This window comes from Alnus glutinosa, chromosome 3 (genome assembly GCF_958979055.1).
Source record: "Alnus glutinosa chromosome 3, dhAlnGlut1.1, whole genome shotgun sequence".
In the NCBI taxonomy this organism is placed as follows: Eukaryota; Viridiplantae; Streptophyta; class Magnoliopsida; order Fagales; family Betulaceae; genus Alnus; species Alnus glutinosa.
In genome coordinates this window covers 35,964,333-35,989,971 of record NC_084888.1, presented here as the reverse complement: position 1 = coordinate 35,989,971, position 25,639 = coordinate 35,964,333, and the positions used below count along the sequence as shown (strand labels likewise).

At 37.8% G+C, this 25,639-nt stretch overlaps 1 protein-coding gene across 1 annotated transcript; it reads left to right on the top strand.

Moving 5' to 3' along the window:
* Positions 1 to 12,709: 12,709 nt before the first annotated feature.
* On the top strand, positions 12,710 to 13,181 carry LOC133863418 (non-specific lipid-transfer protein 4-like). The gene is made up of 2 exons (XM_062299354.1): positions 12,710 to 13,040; positions 13,165 to 13,181. The coding sequence occupies exons 1-2, from the start codon at positions 12,710 to 12,712 to the stop codon at positions 13,179 to 13,181; spliced, it is 348 nt and encodes a 115-aa protein (XP_062155338.1).
* The last annotated feature ends 12,458 nt before the right edge of the window (positions 13,182 to 25,639 follow it).

The following is a 25,639-nucleotide window of genomic DNA, read 5'->3' as shown; positions in this document are numbered from 1 at the left end:
TATCGGGATTGGTATTGTGGTGAGAGACAGTTTGGGGGAGGTAGTGGGAGCTAGGTGCATCTTGCAGAAAATTGATTTGGATCCTAAGGCAGCAGAGTCTATGGCTGCTTTGAAGGCAGTTTTATTTTGTAAAGAGGTGGGTTTTCCTCAAGTCATATTTGAAGGGGATACTTCTCAGGTAATTTTAGACATCAACTCACCTCCTCCTCATTTCTCTAAGGCTGGTCACCTTACTGAAAGTGTTATTAAAGAATTAAGAAGTTTTAGAAAAGCCACATTTGTGCATGTACCGAGAGAACTCAATGAGGTGGCTCACACTTTAGCTAAGGAAGCTGCTGTGCGTAAGGTGGATAATTGTTGGTTGGAAGAGGTTCCTATGTGTATTTCTAGTTTGGTTGTTAGGGAAAAGTCTTTAATCCCTAGATCCCCTCTCTTGGTGTCGTGATTTGTATGTGCTGTTGTTATTAATGAAGCTAAGTTTCTCTTTCAAAAAAAAGAAGGCGAAAGCGTGAAAATAAAGTGTTAAATGGCACGTGATGCGCACATGACACGTTCACGGTCCAAAATAATGCTTCTAGTTGATAGAAGGAGGAAAACTTACAAACGTGATAGTTGAATACTTTATTTTATTTTGATCGAATTATCAGTTCACGAAATCATGTCAACAAAAGGTAACAGTTCGTGGGAAAAAGTAAACTTACCTTTTTCCTTGTAATTTTCACCCTTGCTCCTTTAACAGGTATACAATGACCCACTTCATCTCATCCAAAAACTACTTGCTCTGTTTTGCAGCTTATACGTTGCCTTGAAGACTGAAGTTCTTGAGTCACGGTGCCTCTTATTATGATGTAGTAGTTGCTGTTTAGTACTATTATGCTTATTAGATTGTATCCTTGTAGCTGCTTAAAATCTAGCTAGTCAGTTCACTTTGACATCCAGACACTTGAATAATTATAAATAAATAAGTTGTTTGGTGCTTGCTTTGCAATTTCGTGGGTCAAATTTTTTTTACACGACTTGTAAATCTGATACGAAATTAATAGGTTGTAGTTAAAATGTATGATTTATTTAATTAAATTAGTTAGATTATAGTTGATTTATATAGTTTTATACATATATTTCGACACAAATCAAACTTAACATGCGATATTTAGAACTGTTAATTTTTTACTAAAGAAGAGCTAGTGGGAGGTTGTTGGTTAGATGGTCCGAGGTGCTGTGTCTAAAAGATAGTAAATCCAAGTGTAGGCGATTACAAGTAATAAATTCTCAGTGAGATTGATGTCAATCCACATGGAGTGGTAGACACCCGAGTAACAATTCTATTATTGCACAAAAAAAATAAAATAACTTGGTTGTTGTTTTTCCGCTACAAGTGGAGCAATGAAGTGAAATATAAAAAAAAAAAAGTAAAATTAACTAAACTAAATCAATGAAAATGAAGTTGAAGAAAATTAATAGGAAAACACTAGTGCTTTAAGGATCTACCTAGTATTATATTGTATATTATTGAGACTATTGGGAAATAATCCCGACCCTACCCAATGGGCCAAAATCACGGCCCATCAGAATCATCTTTGGATAATTGCTGAGAAACGTACTCAAAGTCAGTAATTTACCGACGCCACGTAAAGGTCAAGGACGGTAAATTCCGACCTCGTACCAACCAGGGAAGAAAGCCCACTACCTACACGATCGCTATCACTTAGGAAGGCGTCCCCACGATCTAAGAGCAGTTGAGGACCGACTCCACGATCGTGAAGGCTGTTGAGAACCGATTCCAGAAGCGATCGTGAAGCACGAACTGCGACTCCACGATCTCAAGACGGTTGAAGACTGACTTGGCCACGATCGTGAAGCGTGTGCCTTAATCCCACAATTTGAGCAGTCGATAAGTGCTCCAAATCTGAGACGTGGTCCAATGAAAGAACCAGATCGCTCACAACGTGACATGTATAAATACCTCACGACTGAACAGGTAATTTAGATTGCTCATTGTGATACAAGGGTGATATACACTTAAGATAAAAACTGACAAAGGCATCGGAGTGGGATTGTTGGATCCCTCCCGACGTAGTTTGTTTCATTTGCAGGATAGCGAAGATAGGCTCTTCTGGTTTGTCAACTACCATATTAGAAACTGTTATAACAAAGATTTTTTTTTTTTAAGTCAATTAAGTAGAAAATCAACTCTCTTAATCGGAAGATAAAATAATTAAGCACTATAAAAAATAAAGTCGAGTTAGTGCGTTTGATTTAAAAATTGATTTTCAATAAAATGTTACAAAAGAGATTAAGCATTCATTGTACATCATTTAAGCTCAACTCTAGTAATTAGAAAGTATTTCACAATGAAGCGTAAAACACAAGAACTATTGCAAAATAGTTATGATAATGATTAATTTTACCAAAAGAAATTATGCATATTTAAGCTATTATTACGTCGCGGCAGCCGGTGGACGCTCAAGGGCCATGAGGGGCAGATCTCTAGAAGTTTCGACAATCGAGAGCCGAATGATCGGTCGCTCCTCATCAGCAACGTCACCTGAAGATTGGACAACCAGCTGTCCTTTGGATGGGGCAGTAGAGGGATGGATGACGGCCTCGGGCAATGATTTTGCCTCTTCTTCGCCCTTGCCTGACACTGCATCTAAACATGTCAAAAAAAGAAAGAAAAAAAGACACTGCATCTAAAGGATCCATCACACATGCCGATGGGCTTATATATGGCAAGTTGGCTTTAATAGGCACGTTATTGACTACTTCACCCAATAAAGACCCGCACCACTTAAGGGTAAGATCTGTCAAGAGGATAATGGAACAGAAAGCGTCTCCTCCTATGAATTAACGACTTTCCACATGAATTAAGGGCGCATTTGCCGTATCGGTAAAACCTTTTAAGGAAGAGCCTCAATCCTAAGTTAAAGGTACACTTAATATTCACATATTTTAATCCTTAAGTTAAAGGCACGTTTTGAAAAGCCTCCTTGATAGTGGCGGAGCTACATGGATGCCCCCCAAGCCATCTTGTTTTTCTTAACTTTTTTTTTTTTTCTTTTTTTTTTTTTTGCCCTCTTAAATTTCAAATTTTTAGCTCCATCCCTATTCATTAATTTAAGTTTCAGAGTGTTCCCATCAGTTGTTATAAATATTTTTAGATTGTTATATTAACGAAGTGGCATATTAATGATGTGGCTAAGTGGTATAGGCTTCTTCTTTTGTGTTCTAGGTGAGAGGTTCGAAACTCCATTACTATGAAAGTTTGCATTTTATTTTCATTTAACATACAGGCCTGGTCCATTAAATACACGTGGGCTCGGACTTGGGGGCTTGGATCGTCCTACTTGAGGTCCATGCTTCAGTTATGACAGTTATTAAATACACGTGGGCTCGGACTTGGGGGCTTGGATCGTCCTACTTGAGGTCCATGCTTCAGTTATGACAGTTATTAAAAAATAACTGCTTGGGTACAGTTGTGAGGAGTCGAACCATTGCCATGGTGTTTGTGAAGAGGCGCCTTGAACCACTAAGCCAACTGCAGCGGTTTGTGATATGTAACTAACTCTATAATTTATATAGGTAACCGTTTACAACTACAAGTTGAAAAGATACAACTTTTCAATAAATGCCATTTAAAATCTATAAATAGATATACTTTCCTACGAATTTATTATTATTATTCTCTCACTTTCTCAAATCAATTACACAACTTTGTAAAGAAACTCTAAAGAACAAACTTCAGAATTGTTGTCTGCAGTTGATGACTTTGTTGTATCCTAGAGGTGAATTGCTTGTAACCCGGCAACAAACTCTTTTGAGTAGGGGCAATTATCACCTTAAAGAAAGTGTTTATACACTCCTCAAAGTCGTATTGATTTTTCTAAATTTTGTTTTTTCCGCTCAATTTTACTCAACAATTTTAAGGTGAAAATATGCAATGGGATCAGAATCTGATATGACGACTTTCAAAATGATGAATCAAGACTTTGTGAAATTAGACAAATTTGATGGAACAAATTTCACTCGTTGGAAAGATAAGTTAATGTTCTTGCTCACAGCGTTGAAAATTTCATACGTTTTGGATCCAAATTTGCCAAAACTTCCAGAACCTGAGTCTGATGAAGATGCTCAAAGAAAGGTAGAACGTAAGAAACGTGAAGAAGATGAAGTGGTATGCAGAGGACACATTCTGAACACGCTTTCTGATCGTCTCTATGACCTATTTACTTCAATCAAGTCATCAAGAGAAATCTGGGAGGCTTTGGAATTCAAGTATAAAACTGAAAAACAAGGTACGAATAAATTCCTTATCATGAAGTTTTTTGAATTTACAATGGTAGATAATATTTCTGTAATGGACCAAGTCCATGAATTGCAAGTTCTAGTAAATAAACTTCGGGACCTTAAGGTTGAAGTTTCAGAACCTTTGCAAGTTGGGGCCATAATTGCTAAACTCCCTCCAAATTGGAATGATTATAGAAAGAAACTTATACACACAACAGAAGATTTCACTATAGAGCAAATTCAAAAACATTTACGAATTGAAGAGGAAACTCGAATTCGTGATAATAACCTATTTTTCCCAAGTAGCTCTAAAGTGAATTTTGTTGGTGAGAAAAATAAATTTCAAAATAATCATGGAGGAAACAAGAGAAAATTTAATAATTTCAGCAACAACTCTGGCAACGATAACAAGTTTAAGAAAAACAAAACTTGTTACATTTGCGGAAAGAAGGGACATCTCAAGCGAGAATGCAGATACAAGAAGAAGCAAAAGAAGGATGATACAAAAGTTTCCAATAGTGCAAATTTAACTGAAAAGGAGACTTCTGAAATCATAGCCATGATTTCTGAAATGCACATTAGCATGATTACAGAGTTACACATGGCAACATCAACCAAATCTTCTGATTGGTGGTATGATTTAGGCGCTATTATTCATGTTTGCAACAACAAATCTCAATTCAAAAATTATGAAGAAGCTGTTGATGGACAAGAAGTGCTAATGGGAAATTCCAACACTGCAAAAGTTATGGGAAAAGGAACTGTTGAACTTCAGTTTACATCTGGAAAGAAACTTATTCTTGTAAATGTTCTTCATGTTCCAGAAATTAGGAAAAATCTTGTATCTGCAAATCTTCTTTGTAAGAAAGGTGTCAAGGCTGTAATAGAGTCTGATAACCTGATTCTATCCAAACAAGGAGTGTTTGTTGGAAAATGATACTCTTGTGATGGCATGTATAAGTTAAGTATTAATAATATAAACTCTGGTTTTCTTATATTATTGAGTCTTCAATTTTGTGGCATAATCGTTTAGCACACTTAAATTTTAGATCTTTAAAATTTATGTCTAAGCATGGTTTGATTTCATATAATCATAATCATAGTGCTAAATGTGAAATTTGCATTCAAGCAAAAATGACAAAGAAGCCTTTTCCCAAAACAAACAGAAATTCAAAATTATTAGAACTTGTGCATTCTGATGTTTGTGAACTTAATGGTGTTTTAATTAGAGGAGGCAATAGATACTTTATTACTTTCACTGATGATTTTTCAAGATATACATATGTATATTTAATGAAAAGTAAAGATGAGGCCTTTAGTTTGTTTAAATGTTATAAGTCTACTGTTGAAAATCAAAAGGAAAAGAAAATTAAGATACTTCGCAGTGATAGAGGTGGTGAATACTTTCCAACTGAATTTACTTTATATTGCGAAGAGAATGGTATTATACATCAAACTAGTGCACCCTATACCCCACAACAAAATGGTTTGGCATAAAGAAAAAATAGGACACTAGTTGACATGGTAAATGCTATGATTTTGAATGCAAAATTATCTTTTAGTTTATGGGGAGAAGCTTTGCTTACAGCATGTCATGTACATAATAGAATACCTTCCAAAGTTTTTAAAGTTTCACCATATGAATTATGGAAAGGTAGAAAACCAAATTTGGAATACCTTAGGGTATGGGGCTGTTTAGCCTTTTATAGAGTTCTAGACCCAAAAAGAACAAAATTAGGACTAAGAGCTTTAAAGAGTATTTTTGTAGGATATGCTGAAAATTTAAAAGCTTACAGACTTTTAAATTTGGATTCTAATATTATAGTAGAATCAAAGGATGTAGAATTTATTGGAGATAAATTCTATAATGATTCTAAAATTGTTTCAGTTCCTACTCAAGTACCAGAAATAGACTTAAATCCTAGTTCATCTCAAGAAAATAAAAGAAAAAATCATGAGGTCTTAATTGAACCTAGGAGAAGTCAAAGAGCTAGGAAAGAAAAGAATTTGGATCCTGATTTTGTGTCGTCTCAGGCTATTATTTTTCTTTTGGAAGGAAACAGAGAAATTATTCTCAACAAGATACCAATTTTATTAAATATAGAAGAAGATCCTAAAACATACGAAGAAGCTTTGGCTTCTAGAGATGTTGCATTTTGGAAAGAGGCAATCAATGATGAAATGGATTCAATATTGTCAAACAATACTTGGATTTTAGTTGATTTACCTCATGGATCTAAACATATAGGTTGTAAATGGGTATTTAGAAGAAAATACAATACAGATGGATCTCTTCAAACTTTTAAGGCTAGATTGGTTGCCAAAGGTTTTAAACAAAAGGAAAGGATAGATTATTTTGATACCTATGCACCAGTGGCTAGAATAACATCCATTAGAGTGCTTATGGCACTGGCTTCAATTTTTGATTTATATGTACATCAAATGGATGTTAAGACTGCATTTTTAAATGGTGATCTAGAAGAAGAGGTGTACATGGAACAACCTGAAGGGTTTGTTATGTTTGGAAATGAAAGGAAAGTTTGTAAACTAATCAAATCACTGTATGGATTAAAGCAAGCACCAAAACAATGGCATGAGAAATTTGACTCTGTCATTTTATCTCATGTATTTAAGTATAATAATGCTGATAAATGTATCTATTCTAAATTCATTGATTGTTATGGTGTGATTATTTGTCTTTATGTGGATGACTTGTTGATATTTGGAACAAATATGGAAGGAATATCTGAAACTAAGAAGTATCTAACTTCAAAGTTCAAAATGAAAGATCTTAAAGAAGTTGATACAATCTTAGGTATCAAAGTAAAGAAATTTAGTGGGGGCTATGCTCTATGTCAATCTCATTATATTGAGAAAATGCTTCTTAAATTTCAACACTTAAGAATTAAAGAAGCAAGTACACCATATGATTCTACATTTAAATTAAGTGAGAATTCTGGTAGGGTAGTTGCTCAGTTAGAATATGCTAGTGCAATTGGTAGCTTGATGTATGCAATGAATTGCACTAGGCCAGATATTTCCTTTGCAGTTTTCAAACTTTCTAGATATACAAACAATCCTAGTACGGAACATTGGAAAGCAATTGGTAGAGTCCTTGGGTTCCTTAAAAGAACAATTGAATTAGGACTGTATTATACAAATTTTCCATCAGTACTAGAAGGCTACACTGATGCTAGTTGGATAACTAGTGCGAGTGATAATAAGGCTATGTCTAGGTGGGTATTTACCCTTGGTGGTGGAGCGGTTTCATGGGCTTCTAAGAAACAGACGTGTATTTCACATTTCACAATGGAATCCGAATTTATAGCCTTGGCAGCAGCGGGCAAAGAGGCAAAATGGCTAAGGAATTTGTTATTAGATATAAAGTTGTGGCCACAACCGATGCCAGCCATTTCTTTGTACTGCGATAGTGAAGCTACTTTGTCTAGGGCATATAGTAAAGTTTATAATGGAAAATCTAGACATATTAGCTTGAGACATGAATATGTCAAACAGTTGATAATAGATGGCATTATCACTATTGTGTATGTGCGGTCAAGTAAAAACTTGGCAGATCCATTTACTAAGGGATTCTCGAGAGATTTAGTGAAAAATACATCTAGTGGAATGGGTTTGAAACCTTTCTTTAAAAAGTCACCTGTAATGGGAACCCAACCTAATACTATTTTAAAAAATAGTTTTAGGTTTAAAGGGTAATAACAAGTTACAGTTAAGTGGCTGCAAAACATTGAAATTTATTTTTCATGAAAACTCACTATAAGATGTTCAATGCTGGCTGTTACAATAATTGAAGGATGAGTGTTATACTCTTAATGAAGTTCAATAATACTCTAAATGTTTGAAGTAACAGAGACTGTAAAAGGAACTTCACCTATATGAACATAAGAAGTGAAATAATTTCTAGCAAAAGTTTAAGGTTTACTTTTGTAAATGTTCATGAAAACCAGGATGGAGCACATATATAAGTGCAATTAAATTCGTGAGTTTTTCGTTAAAGTTGGATAAAATCATGTGTGTGGTATTTCCATTTCTAACATATAAAGTCTTGGTTTAAGCTTAGGCCACCATTGACTTTGTTAGAAATTTGAAATACTTACACTAATTGAAAGTTTAAATCGAAAGATACTTTCTTGTATGCATGAGGATATTTGTATTTGATTGAGTATTTAATATTACAATCTAAGTGGGGGATTGTTATAAATAATTTTAGATTGTTATATTAATAAAGTGGCATATTAATGTTGTGGCTAAGTGGTATAGGCTTATTCTTTTGTGTTCTAGGTGAGAGGTTCGAAACTCCTTTACTATGAAAGTTTGCATTTTATTTTCATTTAACATATAGGCCTGGTCCATTAAATACACGTGGGCTTGGATCGTCCTACTTGAGGTCCATGCTTCAGTTATGACAGTTATTAAAAAAAGTTATTAAAAAATAACTGCTTGGGTACAGTTGTGAGGAGTCGAACCATTGCCATGGTGTTTGTGAAGAGGCACCTTGAACCACTAAGCCAACTGCAGCAGTTTGTGATATGTAACTAACTCTATAATTTATATAGGTAACCGTTTGCAACTACAAGTTGAAAAGATACAACTTTTCAATAAATGCCATTTAAAATCTATAAATAGATATACTTTCCTACGAATTTATTATTATTATTCTCTCACTTTCTCAAATCAATTACACAACTTTGTAGAGAAACTCTAAAGAAAAAACTTAAGAATTGTTGTCTGCAGTTGGTGACTTTGTTGTATCCTGGAGGTGAATTGCTTGTAACCCGGCAACAAACTCTTTTGAATGGGGCAATTATCACCTTAAAGAAAGTGTTTATACACTCCTCAAAGTCGCATTGATTTTTCTAAATTTTGTTTTTTCCGCTCAATTTTACTCAACATCAATATCATCAGCGAGTCACCCTTTGCTCCTTTGTTTTTGCAAATACTAAAATGGGTCCGGGGTAGCGATGGTTCCGTATCAACAATTAGCAGTGTGGTATGAACTATGATGTGAACCTTGATTGTGTGTTAGGGCTTGAATGGAAACGGAGATAGATATTGAAACGGAAAGATTCAAGCGATACAATTAGAAAGAATAGCAACTAAAACGGGACAATGGCGCTAGAAACTTTGCCCCACCATCAATGTTTCGCCGCCTCTTTTATTTCTGACAGTGATACACGTGGATTATTTGTGGATTTTATAGATTTAATTTTTAATTTTCAATATCAAATGATAGGAGAATGATCCAAATATGCTAAATAGCATGTCTCTAAAAAAATTTGATTTTGAAAGACCGATTATTGCCACGTAACATTACTCTGAAAAATGGGCAAGGCCCGGTACAAACAAAAACTATTTACATCAACTAAATCACATTTTAATTCCATCCATCAACCTTGTTGATATGTCAGTGCCAATCACGTTTAACTTCTTTTTTTTTTTCCAACAAATGATGATTAGCAATACCACATTAGAAGTGTAGAATACTGAATTTAATTATTTAATTAATGCTTTTAATACTTCCATACATAATTACATGTGAATTTAAACTATTTAGTCTATTTTGAATAAGTAAGGCTCAACGTACACCTAATGCAGTGAAGGTCTTGTTGTGGAGAGTGCAATAATAGTAAAAGAAAAATTAGAATAACAAGAACCTAAATTTGTTAAAGAAAAATTAGAGGAATGATAGTGGAAGAATAGTAAAGGAAATGGATACTTTACTTGTAAGCAACAAGCGATTATAGCAAGTGAGCACAAATTGAGGGAATAGTCATGTGAAATAAAATGAATGACGCACAACTTGTGGTCGTAAGGTCAATCAGTATTACAATAGTTTCGGAAACTGTTTGGTCGAATGTGTGAAAAGAGTAAGGCTAGTCTTAGAGAGATATATCAGATAGATTCTAGAGGAACAGGGGAGAAGATTCTAGAGGAACAGAGGAGAAGCAGCTGGGTAGATTTCCTAATGTTTTCACCCTCTTGCTGTCAGCTGCTCATGAACCCATTTCGGAAGGATTAAAGTAAATTGGATGATACCAAGATAGATTCTAGAGGAACAGGGGAGAAGGTCCTAGAGGAACAGGGGAGAGGCGGTGGGTAAATTTTTCAATGAACATATAATGACAACTTGAGGTCGTAAGGTTGATTAGTATGACAATAGCTTCAAGGAAACTGTTTGGTCGAATGGGTGAAAAGAGTGAGGCTAGTATCTTAGAGAGATATATCAGATAGATTCTAGAGGAACAGGGGAGAAGATTCTTGAGGAACAGGGGAGAAGATTCTTGAGGAACAGGGGAGAGGCAGCCGGGTAGATTTTCTAATGTCTTCACCGTCTTGCTGTCAGCTGCTCATGAACCCATTTCTGAAGGATTCAAGTAAATTGGATGATACCAGTATCTTCATTGGCTTAAAGAACGGCCAGGTAATCATGAACACCCTACAAAATATCGTTGGCCTAGTGCTGTATCCACTATCAAAGAGAAAAGAAAAGAAAAAAAAAAAGATTTCAAACAAAAGCTTGTACCCCTTTCTTTTTGTGTTTGTTTTTCTTCATTTTTTTCATCTTCCCTAAGCAAATCTTGAATACAAACTATTTTATTAGTAATTTTGTATATTAAAAAAGAAGATATATATATATATATATATATATATATATATATATATATATATAAGGATAAGTACACTGTACACATACTCTTCAAAGTACCGTCCTATTGTCAACGTCTTTTCGATTTATTAATTGTGTCAATGTCTCTTTTAATGACAAAAATACTCTTAATAAAAATTTTAAAAAAAAATCTAAAAAAAGTAAAAAAAAAAAAAAAAAAAAGAGGTAATCAACATATAAAAAAAAAACACTCAGAGTCTAGGGTTGGTCCAATCACCCCAAATGTTTTTTGGGGGTGACATGTGGGGTGGCTCCAGTTTTGTTTTTTGTTTTTCATTTTTTGGTTTTTGGGTTTTTGGGTTTTTTTTTTTTTCTCGATTTTTTATGTTATTAATAAAAAATAAAGACCATTTTTGTCTTTTTACTAGTCTTAGGTGAGACATCAAGAGTCATTTTAAGTTTGCAATTTCAAAAATGCGCTTTAAAAATAACGATTTTAAAATATACGATTTGAAAAAGTGATTTTTTTTAAAAACGCAGTTAAATGCTTGGCAAAATCGTAGTTTAACCTTTAAAATCGTAGGTTAGCCTTTAAAATTATGCGTTTTTAAAAAAACAACACATTTGAAAAGTAGATTTTCTGCGCTTTCAAGTCGCAATTTAAAAAAAATGTAATTCCCAAACGATTCATTTTTTGTGATTTAGTTTAAAATCACACTTTTTGTCTATGAAATCTCGATTAGTGTAGAGAATGGGTGAAAATGTAGATGCGGTTATTATCAATATCCGCATAATGCAATTATTAATTTTAGGTATCCACAACCGCATCCGTGCGATTATTATATGCTATATAAGGTAATGAACCTTTTAGATTACTATACAAATCTATACGCAAGTTTAAATAAATTAAGATTTTACTTGTTATACAGTTCAAGATTATCTGTCATAAATGGTCATTGTTTTATAGAGTAATCGAGATTTGGATTACTCAAAGGATTACTCAAATAAAAGAAAAGAAAAGAAAAATTAAATGGAGTGAAGGTATGACTTTGAGATAATAGTAAACAAAACCTAATATAACAAAAAAGTCTTAAACTTACTGTAACACTAAAACGATGTCGTTTTAGTGAATTTAATTAAATATATATAAAGGGAATGCGGGGAGCCACATTCTCTAAAATCACTATCCGCATCTGCATATACGATTAATGGATATTATATAGGTCCAGATAACGGATGCAGGTTGTAATCGTGGTTTTTTCACCCCAAGTGCAGAGTGAGCGCTGGGAGTTAGAGCATTCCTAGTTAGCTTTCAATTTCAAAATTTTCACTAAAATTTGGTGAAAACTCAGAAAAATTCACTTTAACAAACTCTCTATAATTTCTCTATTTTGGTTATTGTCAGAATTTCATTCCAAATTTGACCCATAAATTTCATGAGCTATTGAATATTTTATCATTTCTCTCTCATTTCACTCCACTTTCCATTTTTTTTTTCTCTCTCTCTCTCTCTCCTTATTTGTTAGCAGCAGTTGCTTAAAATCAATAAAAAAATTAATATTTAATTGAAATAGAAAAATATTTGAAAATTTTAGTTTATGAAATTTGTTAAAAGTGATAGATAAATAATAAAAATATATTATTTAACTAAAATTTGAAGATCTCACTAGAAATCGGGATGCCATGTTGAGCCGCCGCACTACCTCTTATGGGCTTCGCGCGCACGCAAGCACCTTTTGTGCTGCTTGTTTCACTATAAAGCCCGGGGAGTTGAAGTGTGAGCATCGTATCAGAGAAATGGAAGTTCCAATGAAGTACATCTGCTTTCTAATGCTTTTCGTTACTCTAGGCATTGCTGTGATTGATGGGGCTGGTGAATGTGGGACATCTTCTCCTGACAAGGAGGCTTCGAAGCTGGCTCCCTGCGCATCAGCGGCACAGTATCAGAAAGCTAGAGTTTCTGACAGGTGTTGCAGTCAGGTGAAAAAGATTTCCCAGAACCCAAGATGCCTTTGTGCTACTATGCTTTCTAATACAGCTAAAAGCGCCGGAGCTAAGCCAGAGGTTGCAGCGACCATTCCCAAACGCTGCAATATTGCTAATCGTCCAGTGGGATACAAGTGTGGAGGTCAGTTTTATATTTATATTATTGCCATTCACTCACCCTTTCCTTGTGCTTTTCTCCCCTGTTCCTTTAGCTGGTACAATGGCCTATTTCATCTCATCTCAAAACTATGTGTTTTGTTTTGCAGCTTATACGTTTTCCTGAAGACTGAAGTTCTTGAGTCACGGTGCCTCTGCATGCTTATGAAGTAGTTGCTGTTTAATACTATTATGCTTAGATTGTATCCTTGTTGCTGCTTAATCTAGCTAGTCAGCTCAGCCTGACATGCTTCCAGACACCTGCAAAATAAATAATAAAGAAATTGTTTGGATTTTGCTTCTGGATTTTATTAAGGTGACAATTTTTAACATGAATCGCAAATCTGACACGAATTGACACGAATTCAACATATAATTAGTAGGTTAGGTCTGATGGGTTTGACAAATTTAATTAAATAGATTGAGTTATGGTTAACCCATATAGTCTTATACTCATGTCTCGATATCATCCAAACCCATCATGTAATATTTAAGGCTGATAACTTTTGGCACTATTAACAAATCCGATATAAACCTAACTCAATATTAGCAGGTTAGAATTTAGAGGTCATACTTGTTTATGGTCAAAAAGAATTCAACACATAATTGGTAGGTTATGTTTGGGGATTTGTCAAATTTAATTAAATAGATTGAGTTAGGGTTGACCCATATAGTCTCATACCCATGTCTCGACATCATCCAAACCCTTCATGCAATATTTAGGGCCGACAACTTTTAACACTATCAACGAAAATCCCACACAAACCCAACTTAATATTTGCGGGTTATGATTCATACTCATGTCTCGACATCATCCAAACCCTTCATGCAATATTTAGGGCTGACAACTTTTAACACTATCAACGAAAATCCCACACAAACCCAACTTAATATTAGCGGGTTAGGATTAAGAGGTCATACTTGTTTGTGGACAAAAATTTTCTCCAAACTGGTTTAATGGAAATTTCTTCCGACCATCTTAATAAATTGCCATGTGTCTTTATATTATGCGAGAGGCAGATGAGTTTTTAATATGATTTACAGAGTTACTCTCCCGTTAACTCTTTCCCTTCTAACGTTCTCTCTCCAACAAAAAGAGGAGAGTTCAACTGTTCAAGTGTCTCTCTCCTCAGCCGTTCATTTCCCTCCTCTTCGATATATTTCATGCACTGGTTGCTTACAGTATATAAAGACTTTACAAAGGAATAAAAGGCTAACAGAAGAATAACAAAACGAATCTACAATGTACAGCTCACTCTAACAAGAAAATGCAGAATATGAATATACAATCCAGCTCATCATAACCGTCTTGGAGACCTTCTAGAAGATGCTGATTCTAGAAGATGCTGACTGAAAATCAATCCATACACCTATCGGTTGATGGTCTCTATAGATGTCTTATTAGATTTGTGATACTCCCCCTCAAGAGGAAGATATAAATTAAGATTCATCTTGGACTTTAGAAACTCAAAAGCAATCTTGCCAAGGGGTTTCATAAAAATGTCAGCAACCTGATGCTGAGAGGTAACATGCATGGTGCGTAGTAGACCTTGCTGGATTTTATCACGAATGATGTGACAGTCGATGTTGATGTGTTTAGTGCGTTCGTGAAAAACAGGATTTGCGGCAATGTGAAGAGCAGCTTTGCTATCACAAAAGAGTAGAGCAGGCTGTGGATGAAGAATGGTAAAATCCCGAAGCAAAGCAATTAACCAAGTGAGTTTACATGAACAAGAGGCCATGGAGCGATACTCGGCTTCAGCAGATGAGCGAGAAACAATATGCTGTTTCTTTGATTTCCAGGAAATGAGAGAAGCACCAAGAAAAACACAGAAACCGGTGGTGGAGCGGCGAGTATCAAAACACCCTGCCCAATCACTATCACAAAAGGCTTTAAGTTTAAAATTAGAATGAGAAGGATACAAAAGACCTTGACCAGGAGCATGCTTAAGGTATCGGAGAATCCGGAGAGCAGGATCCAGATGTGGTTGGCGAGGACTGGCCATGTATTGACTGAGAACTTGAACATGATAGGCAATGTCAGGACGTGTGATGGTCAAATAGATTAAGTGACCAATTAATCTTCTGTATTGAGAAGGATCAGGAAGAAAAGTCCCATTGTCCTTGGAGAGTTTTAAGATGGCTTCCATGGAAAGGTAACAGGTTTTGCTGCAAGGAGCCCACTGTCCTGAAGAATGTCAAGTGCATACTTACGCTGGCAAATAGAAATCCCAGAGGAATTTCGAGCAATCTCTAAACCTAAAAAGAACTTTACGGGTCCCAAGTCTTTAAGGCGAAACTGTGAATTAAGGAAATCAGTGAGAAGAGTAACAGTTGCAGTATCATTACTGGCAATAAGGATATCGTCAACATAAACCAATAAGGCAATAAAGGAAGTGCCTTGTAAACGGGTAAAGAGGGAGTAATCAGCTTTGGATTGTACAAAACCATGATGAATTAGTGTCGTGGAGAACCGAGAGAACCATTGCCGAGAGGCCTGTTTTAAACCGTATAAGGACTTGGTAAGCCTGCAAACCTTGGACTCCCCCTTGGCAGCAAAACCGGGTGGAAGTTGCATGTAGACCTCTTCATCTAAGGTACCATGCAAAAAGGCGTTGTTGACGTCAAGTTGATGTAAACACCAATGATTGGCAGCAGCAAGGGCAAACAGTAAACGGACAGTGGTAAGCTTAGTCACGGGAGAAAACGTCTCGTGATAATCAAGACCTTCACACTGAGTGTACCCTTTTGCAACTAACCGGGCCTTATATCTTTCAATTTGGCCATCAGATTTGTACTTGACTCTTTAGACCCATTTACAACCGATTGGTTTCTTGTTGGGAGGTAAGTCAACAAGAATCCAAGTATGATTCTCCTCAAGGGCAGCAATTTCAGCTTGCATAGCTGCTCTCCAATGAGGATGTTTAACAGCCTGATGATAAAATTGAGGTTCGAAAGCTGAAGAGACAGACATGCTAAAACGCAAATGATTGTTAGAAAGTTTATGATAAGAAAGAACAGAAGAGAGGGGATATTTTATACCTGATGAAGGTGCAGAATCAGCCAGAGGGATGGAAAGAAGTGAGGGAGGAGAAGTAGCTACCTGGCAGTGAAAATCTGTTAGATAGCTAGGAGGATGCTTAACTCGTGTGGATCGACGAAGTGGAATTGTAGGTGGTTGAGAAGAGTTAGAAGAAATAGGAGGGGAATGGGAAATGTGAGGTGAGGAAGAAGAAGAACGAGGTACTGGTTGAGTAGGAGGGTAGGTACATGTAGTATCAGGAAATGAAAGTGGAAAAACAAAACAACCATCGGAAGTTGAATGTAAAAGATGGGAAGCATAAGGGAAGATAGATTCATGAAAAGTAACATCCCGAGACATAAAAATAGATTTGGTGTGAAGATCAAATAAAGTGTATCCTTTAACACCAGAGGGATAGCCTAAGAATAAGCAAGGTTTAGCACGGGAATCGAATTTAGATAGAGAGCGAGTTAATGTTGAGGCATAACATAAACTGCCGAAGACCCGTAAATGAGAGTAAGTAGGAGGTTTCTGATATAGAATCTCGAATGGTGATTTGTTGGAAAGGGATGGTGTGGGGATCCTATTGATTATGTGTGCAGCAGTAAGAATGCACTCTCCCCAAAAAAAAAAGAGGAAGATGTGCTTGAAATCTTAAGGAACGAGCTACATTGAGTAAGTGTTGGTGTTTACGCTCAACCACGACGTTTTGTTGTGGTGACTCAATGCAACTACGCTGATGTAAAATGCCTTTGGAAGCAAAAAATTCAGACATAAGAAATTCAGGGCCATTATCCGTGCGTAAGCTTTGAACTTTGTAGGGAAACTAAGTTTCAACGAGATTAACAAAAGATTGGAAAAGACAACGAGTTTGAGATTTATGCGTCATCAGAAACACCCAAGTAAATCGACTATGATCATCAACCACAGTTAGAAAATAATGAGAACCATTTGTTGATTTAACCGAGAAAGGACCCCATATATCACAATGAACCAGTTCAAAAGGTGATTTAGTGATGGAATTGCTAATAGGAAATGGAAGTCTTTTTTGTTTAGCAAGTGGACATATGGTGCAAACATTTTTGGAATTAATAGTAGAAATGTTCGGAACAGAGTTATGTAACAAACTAAGCCTAGAAGATGATAAATGACCTAAGCGATAGTGCCAAATATCACTTGTTACATTTTTGATTGAAACAGCAGAAGAAACAAGAGGAACAGATTCTGATCGCACCAAGTAAAACAAACCATCCTTCTCTTCACCCACTCCAATCGTCTCCCAGCTGGTCAGATTCTGCACAAAACAGAATTTATGAATAAATATGAGACAGCAAAGAGTGGATTTGATAAGTTTACTGGCAGAGATAAGATTGAAAGAGAAAGAAGGGACACAAAGGACGTTAGTTAAAATCAAGGAATCTGAAAATTTAACGGTGCCAATGTGCGTGACCAAGGCAAATTGGCCATTAGATAATTTGACGTGGGAAGATATAATTGCAGTGATAGTCGTGAAATGGTGGATGGAACTGACCATATGGTCAGTGGCACCTGTATCGATGATCCAAGGCTGTTTATGATGATATTTTGATGCAATCGTGAAAGTTGAAGATGAATAGAAAACATAATGTCTTTTATTCAATGTAGAGGAAAGAAATTTACCTGTCACTTTTGAGAAAAGGTGATCTTGGTGAGAGGAACTACCTACTTGATGGATAGCAGGTGAAGGATCAGAGGAAGCAGGTTTGATGAGAGCTAGCAGCTGCTGGCATTGTTCCTGTGTGATGGAGAGATGAGGAACCGGCTGGTGGTCTGGGTCCTGAACATTGTTGGCCGAATGAGAGCTGCCTTTGTTTTGGGTGAACTTAAAGCCTGGCGGGTAACCGTGTAGGCGATAACACTTTTCCATCGTGTGCCCAATGATTCCACAATGGCTGCAAGTTGGTTTATCTTTGCGCAGACCCTGTGGCTTGCCAGAGCGAGATTGCGGTGAAGAAGCAGTTTTACTCATCATGGCAGCAGAATTATGAGCAAAATATCCAACAGATGCTGAGGCCTCACGTTGACGTTCTTCTTGAAGCACTAAGGCAAAAACCTTATTAATTCGAGGTAATGGATCAATTAACAGGATCTGTCCACAAATATGGGAGAACGTATCATTCAATCCCATTAAAAATTGAAAAACATATTCGTGATGGAAATACTCATGAATAGTTTTCATAGACCCACAAGAGCAATAAGGAATAGGACGATAATTACTGAGCTCATCCCATAGTGCTTTGATCTTAGTAAAGTAAGCACCGACAGAGAGATCATCCTGGGAGAGAGCAGATATGGATTTCTGTATCTGGTAGATCCTAGGCCCGTTCTTCTGTGAGAAGCGTTCCTTGAGATCAATCCAGACATCTACAGCATTATCAATATAGATAACACTGGCAGCAATATCTTTAGAAACTGAGTTTAGAATCCATGAGGTAACCATCGTATTACAATGAATCCAGGCATGACATTCAGCGCCTGACTCATTGGATGGCTTACTCAATGAACCATTTAAAAAACTAAGTTTATTCTTAGCGGTAAGGGCCATCACCATGGAACGACTCCATGTGTGGTAATTATCACCATCAAGAAGTTGAGAAACAAGGACAGTCCCTGGACTATCTCCATGGTGGAGGTGATAGGGAGAAGAATCGTCAACAGTAAAACTTGAAGAAGACATGAAAAATCTTTTAGAATAGCTCTGATACCATAACAAGAAAATGCAGAATATGAATATACAATCCAGCTCATCATAACCGTCTTGGAGACCTTCTAGAAGATGCTGACTGAAAATCAATCCATACACCTATCGGTTGATGGTCTCTATAGATGTCTTATTAGATTTGTGATATCCTTCACACATGGTCTGAAAAATTGGGCATGTATCGGTTTGGTGGAAATGTTGCATGTGGATCTCAAACTTAAAATTTGCAGAGATACATCAGTTTGGGAAGCAAAAGCTTACTCAGCTACAAAGATTATGGTCGAAACTGCTCGGAACCACCATAAAATCCGGTCATGGACTTGTGGCAAGTACTGTGCTGAAAAATTGTCCAAGGATTGCTGAGTTCTTGTTGTTAATAATGGGAAACTGTGTTAAAGTGAGAAGGAACCAAGAGAATCTATATATATATATATATATATGCATGAATTTGTCATCTCTGAAGTTCCACACTCAAGAAGGAACCAGAGAACCTTTTGGACGATTCAATCAGCAAAAACACCATGAAATGTGAGTATAATGTTACACTTCCCCTTATTATCTCCGCTCATTCTTCAAAGTTTATGTGGCACGGTTCTTTATAGTACTTGGTGCATAAAAATTGATTTTTTTTTCTTTTATTGAAAATCACGTCACATAAACTTTGAGGAGATGGAAAGATAATGTGGTTATGTATAAGTTCTTGTTTTCATTCTTGTAGTGAAAAGATTACTCAAGATAATCCAGTAAAAAATAAACGGTAAAGATTAATTCTAGTGAAAAAACAACTATAATTCTCCTCTAATCATTCCATCTCCCCAATGAAACTGCATGGAGATTTTTACTCTAGAAAGTTACATAGAATTTGTTCTCTCTGAACTTTCAATGTCGAGAAGGAATCAACAGAATCTTTTTGGATGATTCAATCAGCACGAACAAGAACTATGAAAAGGTCTTGTTTGCACCTTCTTCAAGGATGGATAGGTATAAAAAAGGAACTTAAGCCTTTTGCAGGCGTGAACCTTCACTTCATTGGCTTGAAAAAGCACTGTAATCTTGCCACGATCGATTACAACGATTTTGCCTCTTCTTCCCCTATAGACTACTTCCCAATATAGACCCGGCACCACTTGGGAAAAATCCATCAAGAAGATACTGGAATAGAAAGCGTCTCCATGAGATCGAGGTTCCTGCTCCCCCGTACTTTGTTTGTGGGGGTATATTTGCCTTAATCGGTAACAACCCTATAACAAAGAGTCTCAAATCCTATGTTGAAGGTATGCTTAATATTCATCTTTTTATATTATTTTCAGTTATACCTTTTAAAACGACTCACTGGCTTAAGTATTAAAGATTCAGAGTATTCCTGCCAGTATCTCCACCGAGTCACTCTTTGCTCTTTTGTTTTTGCAAGTACCAAATAAGCTCTTGGGGCAGCAATCATATTGTATCAACAATTAGCGTAGTTGACTAGAATAACAATAACCTAAATTTATAAAAGAAAAATAAGCTAGAGGAATGATAATGGAAGAATATTGAAGGAAATGGATACTTTGTTACTTGTAAGCAGCAAGATATTATTGACTAGTACTTTGTTTGTGAGGGCATATTTGCCTTAATCGATAACAGCCCTACAACAAAGAGTCTCAAATCCTAAGTTAAAGGTATGCTTAATGTTGATGCAATTTTTAGTCCGGTGATGTGGCATCATCAGGGACGTCCCTTCGTCTGTGTCTTGGCCTGCAAAACAAGAAAGACCCGCCGGGGGTTGGCCGGCGAAGTCTCCTCCAACGATCGAGTCAGTCAAGTGTTTGTATGAAGAGGAGAGAGAGAGAGATAGAGAGAGAGAGAGAGAGAGAGAGAGAGAGAGAGCTCATACTATAGAGATGGGAATTGACCTCATCTTGATAATCTCCCCTTTGGATTCATTAATCTCTTTCTATAGCACTTTCGCATGAGATTGAGAGAGAGAGAGAGAGAGAGAGAGAGAGAGAGCTCATACTATAGAGATGGGAATTGACCTCATCTTGATAATCTCCCCTTTGGATTCATTAATCTCTTTCTATAGCACTTTCGCATGAGATTGAGAGAGAGAGAGAGAGAGAGAGAGAGAGAGAGCTCATACTATAGAGATGGGAATTGACCTCATCTTGATAATCTCCCCTTTGGATTCATTAATCTCTTTCTATAGCACTTTCGCATGAGATTTTGTTTTTATTATGCAAACGAATAAAACGAAAAGGAAAGCTCTCGAAGTTACATTCCGAGAGCATTGTTTGAGGGCGAGAGCTGGATTAATTTCCGATGACACTTCCGGAATAATAAACAAGAAATCCGAGGAGGTGACCTCGTTAAAAAACAAGGGCCGAGGAGGTGACCTCGTTAAAAAACAAGGAATCCGAGAAGGTGACCTCGTTAAAAAACAAGGAATCCGAGGAGGTGACCTCGTTAAAAAACAAGGGCCGAGGAGGTGACCTCGTTAAAAAACAAGGGCCGAGGAGGTGACCTCGTTAAAAAACAAGAAATCCGAGGGGGTGACCTCGTTAAAAAACAAGGAATCCGAGGGGGTGACCTCGTTAAAAAACAAGGGCCGAGGATAGTACCTCGTAAAAAAAAGGATTGAGGATAGTACCTCGTAAAAAACAAGGCCGAAGATAGGACCTCGTAAAAAACAATGGCCGAGGATAGGACCTCGTAAAAAACAGAGCCGAGGATAGGACCTCGTAAAAAACAATGACCGAGGATAGTACCTCGTAAAAACAGGACCGAGGATAGTACCTCGTAAAAAACAGGGCCAAGGATAGGACCTCGTAAAAAACAATGGCCGAGGATAGTACCTCGTAAAAACAGGACCGAGGATAGTACCTCGTAAAAAACAGGGCCAAGGATAGGACCTCGTAAAAAACAATGGCCGAGGATAGTACCTCGTAAAAAACAGGACCGAGGATAGTACCTCGTAAAAAACAGGGCTGAGGATAGTACCTCGTAAAAAACAGGGCCGAGGATAGGACCTCGTAAAAAACAATGGCCGAGGATAGTACCTCGTAAAAAACAGGGCCGAGGATAGGACCTCGTAAAAAACAATGGCCGAGGATAGTACCTCGTAAAAAATAGGGCCGAGGATAGGACCTCGTAAAAAATAAGGAGAGGAGTAATAACCTCGTTAAAAAATCGGGAGAGGAGTAATAACCTCGTTAAAAAACAAGGAGAGGAGATAACCTCGTTAAAAAAAAAAAAAGGGGGCAAAGTCAAGACACCAGACAAGGACACCCCTCCTGGTAGAGGACAGGGGGGTGATAACGAACGTCCAATCTTGGACAGGGACCACCCCTCCTGGTAGAGGACAGGGGGGTGGTGAGGAACGTCCTATATCTCGGACAGAGACACCCCTCCTGGCTGAGGACAGGGGGGGTGATGAGGACATCAGCATTAGGCTTTTTAGATGTTTAGCGATTCTTCCCCATCTAAGCTGTTGATTTATTTTCACAAGTTCTTGTCGCCATACGACCTGGTCGGATCTCTGTTCCCGGGACAAATCACTCCGGCCACCTTTCCCCAGACCGGAGTGCTTTGGGGGGGGTAAGAGATTGGAGGATTGGTTATCGAATATTTGATACACTTCCGGGGCAAATCGCAGCAGAACTGAAAAGGAAATCGTAACAGATGGAAATTACATTACGGGGAGTAAACCCCCACAACAAATCAGGGTGAGGAGTACAACCTCATTAAAAAATTAGGACATGGAATAAACCCCTATAATAAATCAGGGGAAGACAACTCATCTCCACTGGCAAGACTCCCTCAGATTTTTTCTTGGGAGGTTTCGAAGGGATAATTGAAGAGATAACCTAATCTCAATGATGAGCTGCGAGCCCAGGCCTATATTTATAGATGCATAAGGGAGGAGATGAGAAAAGCATTGACGCCTTTCAGACCGACTTTATAGAGTTGGACCTTGGATGGTTGGGGGGTAAATCTCTCCACCTAACGATGTGGATCCCATTCGTGAATCGTGAGGAATAAAATTGGAGATAAGATATATCGGTCGAGACCCCGGACAACGAGTCCGACAACAAACACTCATGGTCATTGGACAAGGAAGGATGAGGATAAAACCTCGTAAAGAATAAAGGAGCCCACTCTGAAAGTGGGATAAATTAAGAGGACATCCTCCGTTGGATGAGCCTGAAATTCCTACATCTCGGCCTTGGGATAATCCTAACGAGTACAGGGAAGTAGCCACAGAATTTAAACAGAAGCGAATCCGTCCATGGATAGCATCGGAATGATTGCTGGGAACGCTAGAGAGGCTGACCTACCGAGTGTTGTAGATTAATAATAACGGATTTGGCATGGGAAATTATAATTTCCCATCTTCAAGATCGATTGCTGCTTAGGAACCCTTAAGAATGGGGAGTGAACCCCTTTAACAAATCGGGCTAGGAAAATGTCCCCTGCAGCAGACTTTGCTCCCGGGATACTATTGGTATTCGGGCTTCTATTGTAGGATAACACAAAAAAATGAATGGGATGTTTCATGGACTGTTCCTCCCTAGATAAGGGGGTCCTCCTCGGATAAGGAAACTGAAAAATTTTTCTCGGACAAAACATCCCCTGTTGGATAAGGGAATGAGTCGAACATCGGCTCCTTGTAGACTGGATCCATTAAGTTGGAGAGGAAGTAGCAAGTGAAGTCCCTCTTTGGATGGAGTAGAGACTTAACTCAGATGAGGAGATCGACGTAGCCCCCGGAAAGCGTGTGATGAGATAGAGGTAACCATGATGGCTGACCTCCTTCAAGCAAAGGACCATGCCTATGGATTTGGATGATTACCCTCTCTTGGAGGGAGAGGTAACCCTGATAACTATCTTCTCTTTGAATGGAGAGGGGGGTAGCTCAGAGACAACCACGGACGCCACTCCCCTTCGTATATAGGGGGTAGAAAGAAAACCCATATAAACTTTATCAATTTGAGTGGGCAGGCTCCAAAGTGTGAATCAAGGTACCCTTTTCGGGTTCCGACTACCCTACCTACTCCAAATGGATTCCTTGAGCACCTCCGACGTAGAGATCATGACTTGAAAGAATGAATGACCAGAGCTTATACAGTCGATCAGAAGAATCCAGCATGGACAAATTTGGGGCTTGGAATATTCTTGCACTCAGTCTTGAAAAGGCTAGCTCTGGATGCCGGTGATGGCAGTGAGCCTTAGGGGATAGGGGTCGTCTTGACATCCCGTCGTGATTCAAACATTGTCACCCTAGACAATAAAGAATCTCCTCAATTCATTAACAAAAAAAAAAGGTGAGACCGAATGCAAGTCGAAATTATTTCCTTTGTCCAGTAAGGAAGAGATGTCCTCCAACGAGAGGATGTTCAAGAAATTACAATAATCAAAGACCTTGTGAAGAAAGCTTGCTCGGTAGGGGTGCGTCGCCGGTGGACACGACTCCCACACCTGACTATTGTTACTAGGGATGTATTAACAGGAGATGACACTAGTTAATTTGCCGATGAATGAAACTTTTACCTCCATAAAGAAATCGGCAAAGTTGGACCTTGGAATGCTCATAATTTGAAGCCATGAAGAAGATAACTAAAACTGCCAGCTACACTAGCAAAGACAGAAGTGATTATGGCAGCTCGTTCGATATGGGGCTGAAATCAATTTTTTGGAAGCTGTTTGTGCTTGGGGTTATATCAAAGACAAGAGATTTCCGGTCAAACAACCTAGAAGTCGAGTAGAGAAATTGGGACGATTACCTCTTCTTCGAAGAAAAGGAAAGGGCCACTGCGCCCCCAGTAGTCCCGTACTTCAAACGCCAACCAACGGGCATCCATCTATCAGAGGAAATTGGTGGTCCGGCGATAGATTCCTGACTATTGAGAACGATGGACATGTTAAAGTGCTACCAGAGTTATTGTCCGGGGAAGCATAATGCGAATGCTTGACACAATGTTGTGCGTGCATAATTTTATGATTTATGAGACATCCATTTCGGTGGTAGTCCGAAGAGATTATTGAAGATTGATTTGGAATTCATGTTGCCAAGAAGATTTTATTAGATTTACTCAGAGTACACACATGCATGAAGACAAAAAGAACAGACAACCCCGAAGGAATATTGTGCAGGGTAGTCATCTGACTACAAGTAATCCTGGCACTGCAAAGATGAATTGCCTGAAAATTTTGAAGGGTTCACCCGCGCAAAGTTCACGTGCGGCTTGAATGGTTGAGCTCTCGTGAGCAGTCGGGGTAAAATTGGGGTGCTACACAATTCCTGCAGGTTGGACAAGAACAGGTTGGCGTAAAGCCGGAAGTCACACACCCTTGTGTCTAAAGCCGGAGATCGCACATTCAGTAGAACCGCCGTGAAGAGCGAATACTCTAGGGCCATCCATGATGAATTTGTGAATATGCTCGGTCGTGAGGACCGTACCAGGAATGAGGAGCATTGCGAGAAGATCAGGAGAATTCAAAAAGAATGAAAGGGAAATCCGATCTCCGGGAAAGGGATAAATAGAAAGGAAGATCTACTCAAATGGGCAATCTGAAGACCAATGACATTCCAGCGAAGGAAAGTGCGAATATATAGAAAAACAATAATGATCACTGCATGCACGATTTACGGGGTGTTAGGTGCGCTTAACTTATGGTGAATTTATGACGGAAATAAATTCCTGATTGCTTGCCATAAATGGCTTGGAGCCGCATGGAGCGGCGGTCAAAGAAATGCTTAAGTTTCCACGGAGTCCGAGGAGAGCATTACGCAGAGTGGATGAAGAATGATCGGCAGAATCAATTAAATTCTAGAGGTTCCAAT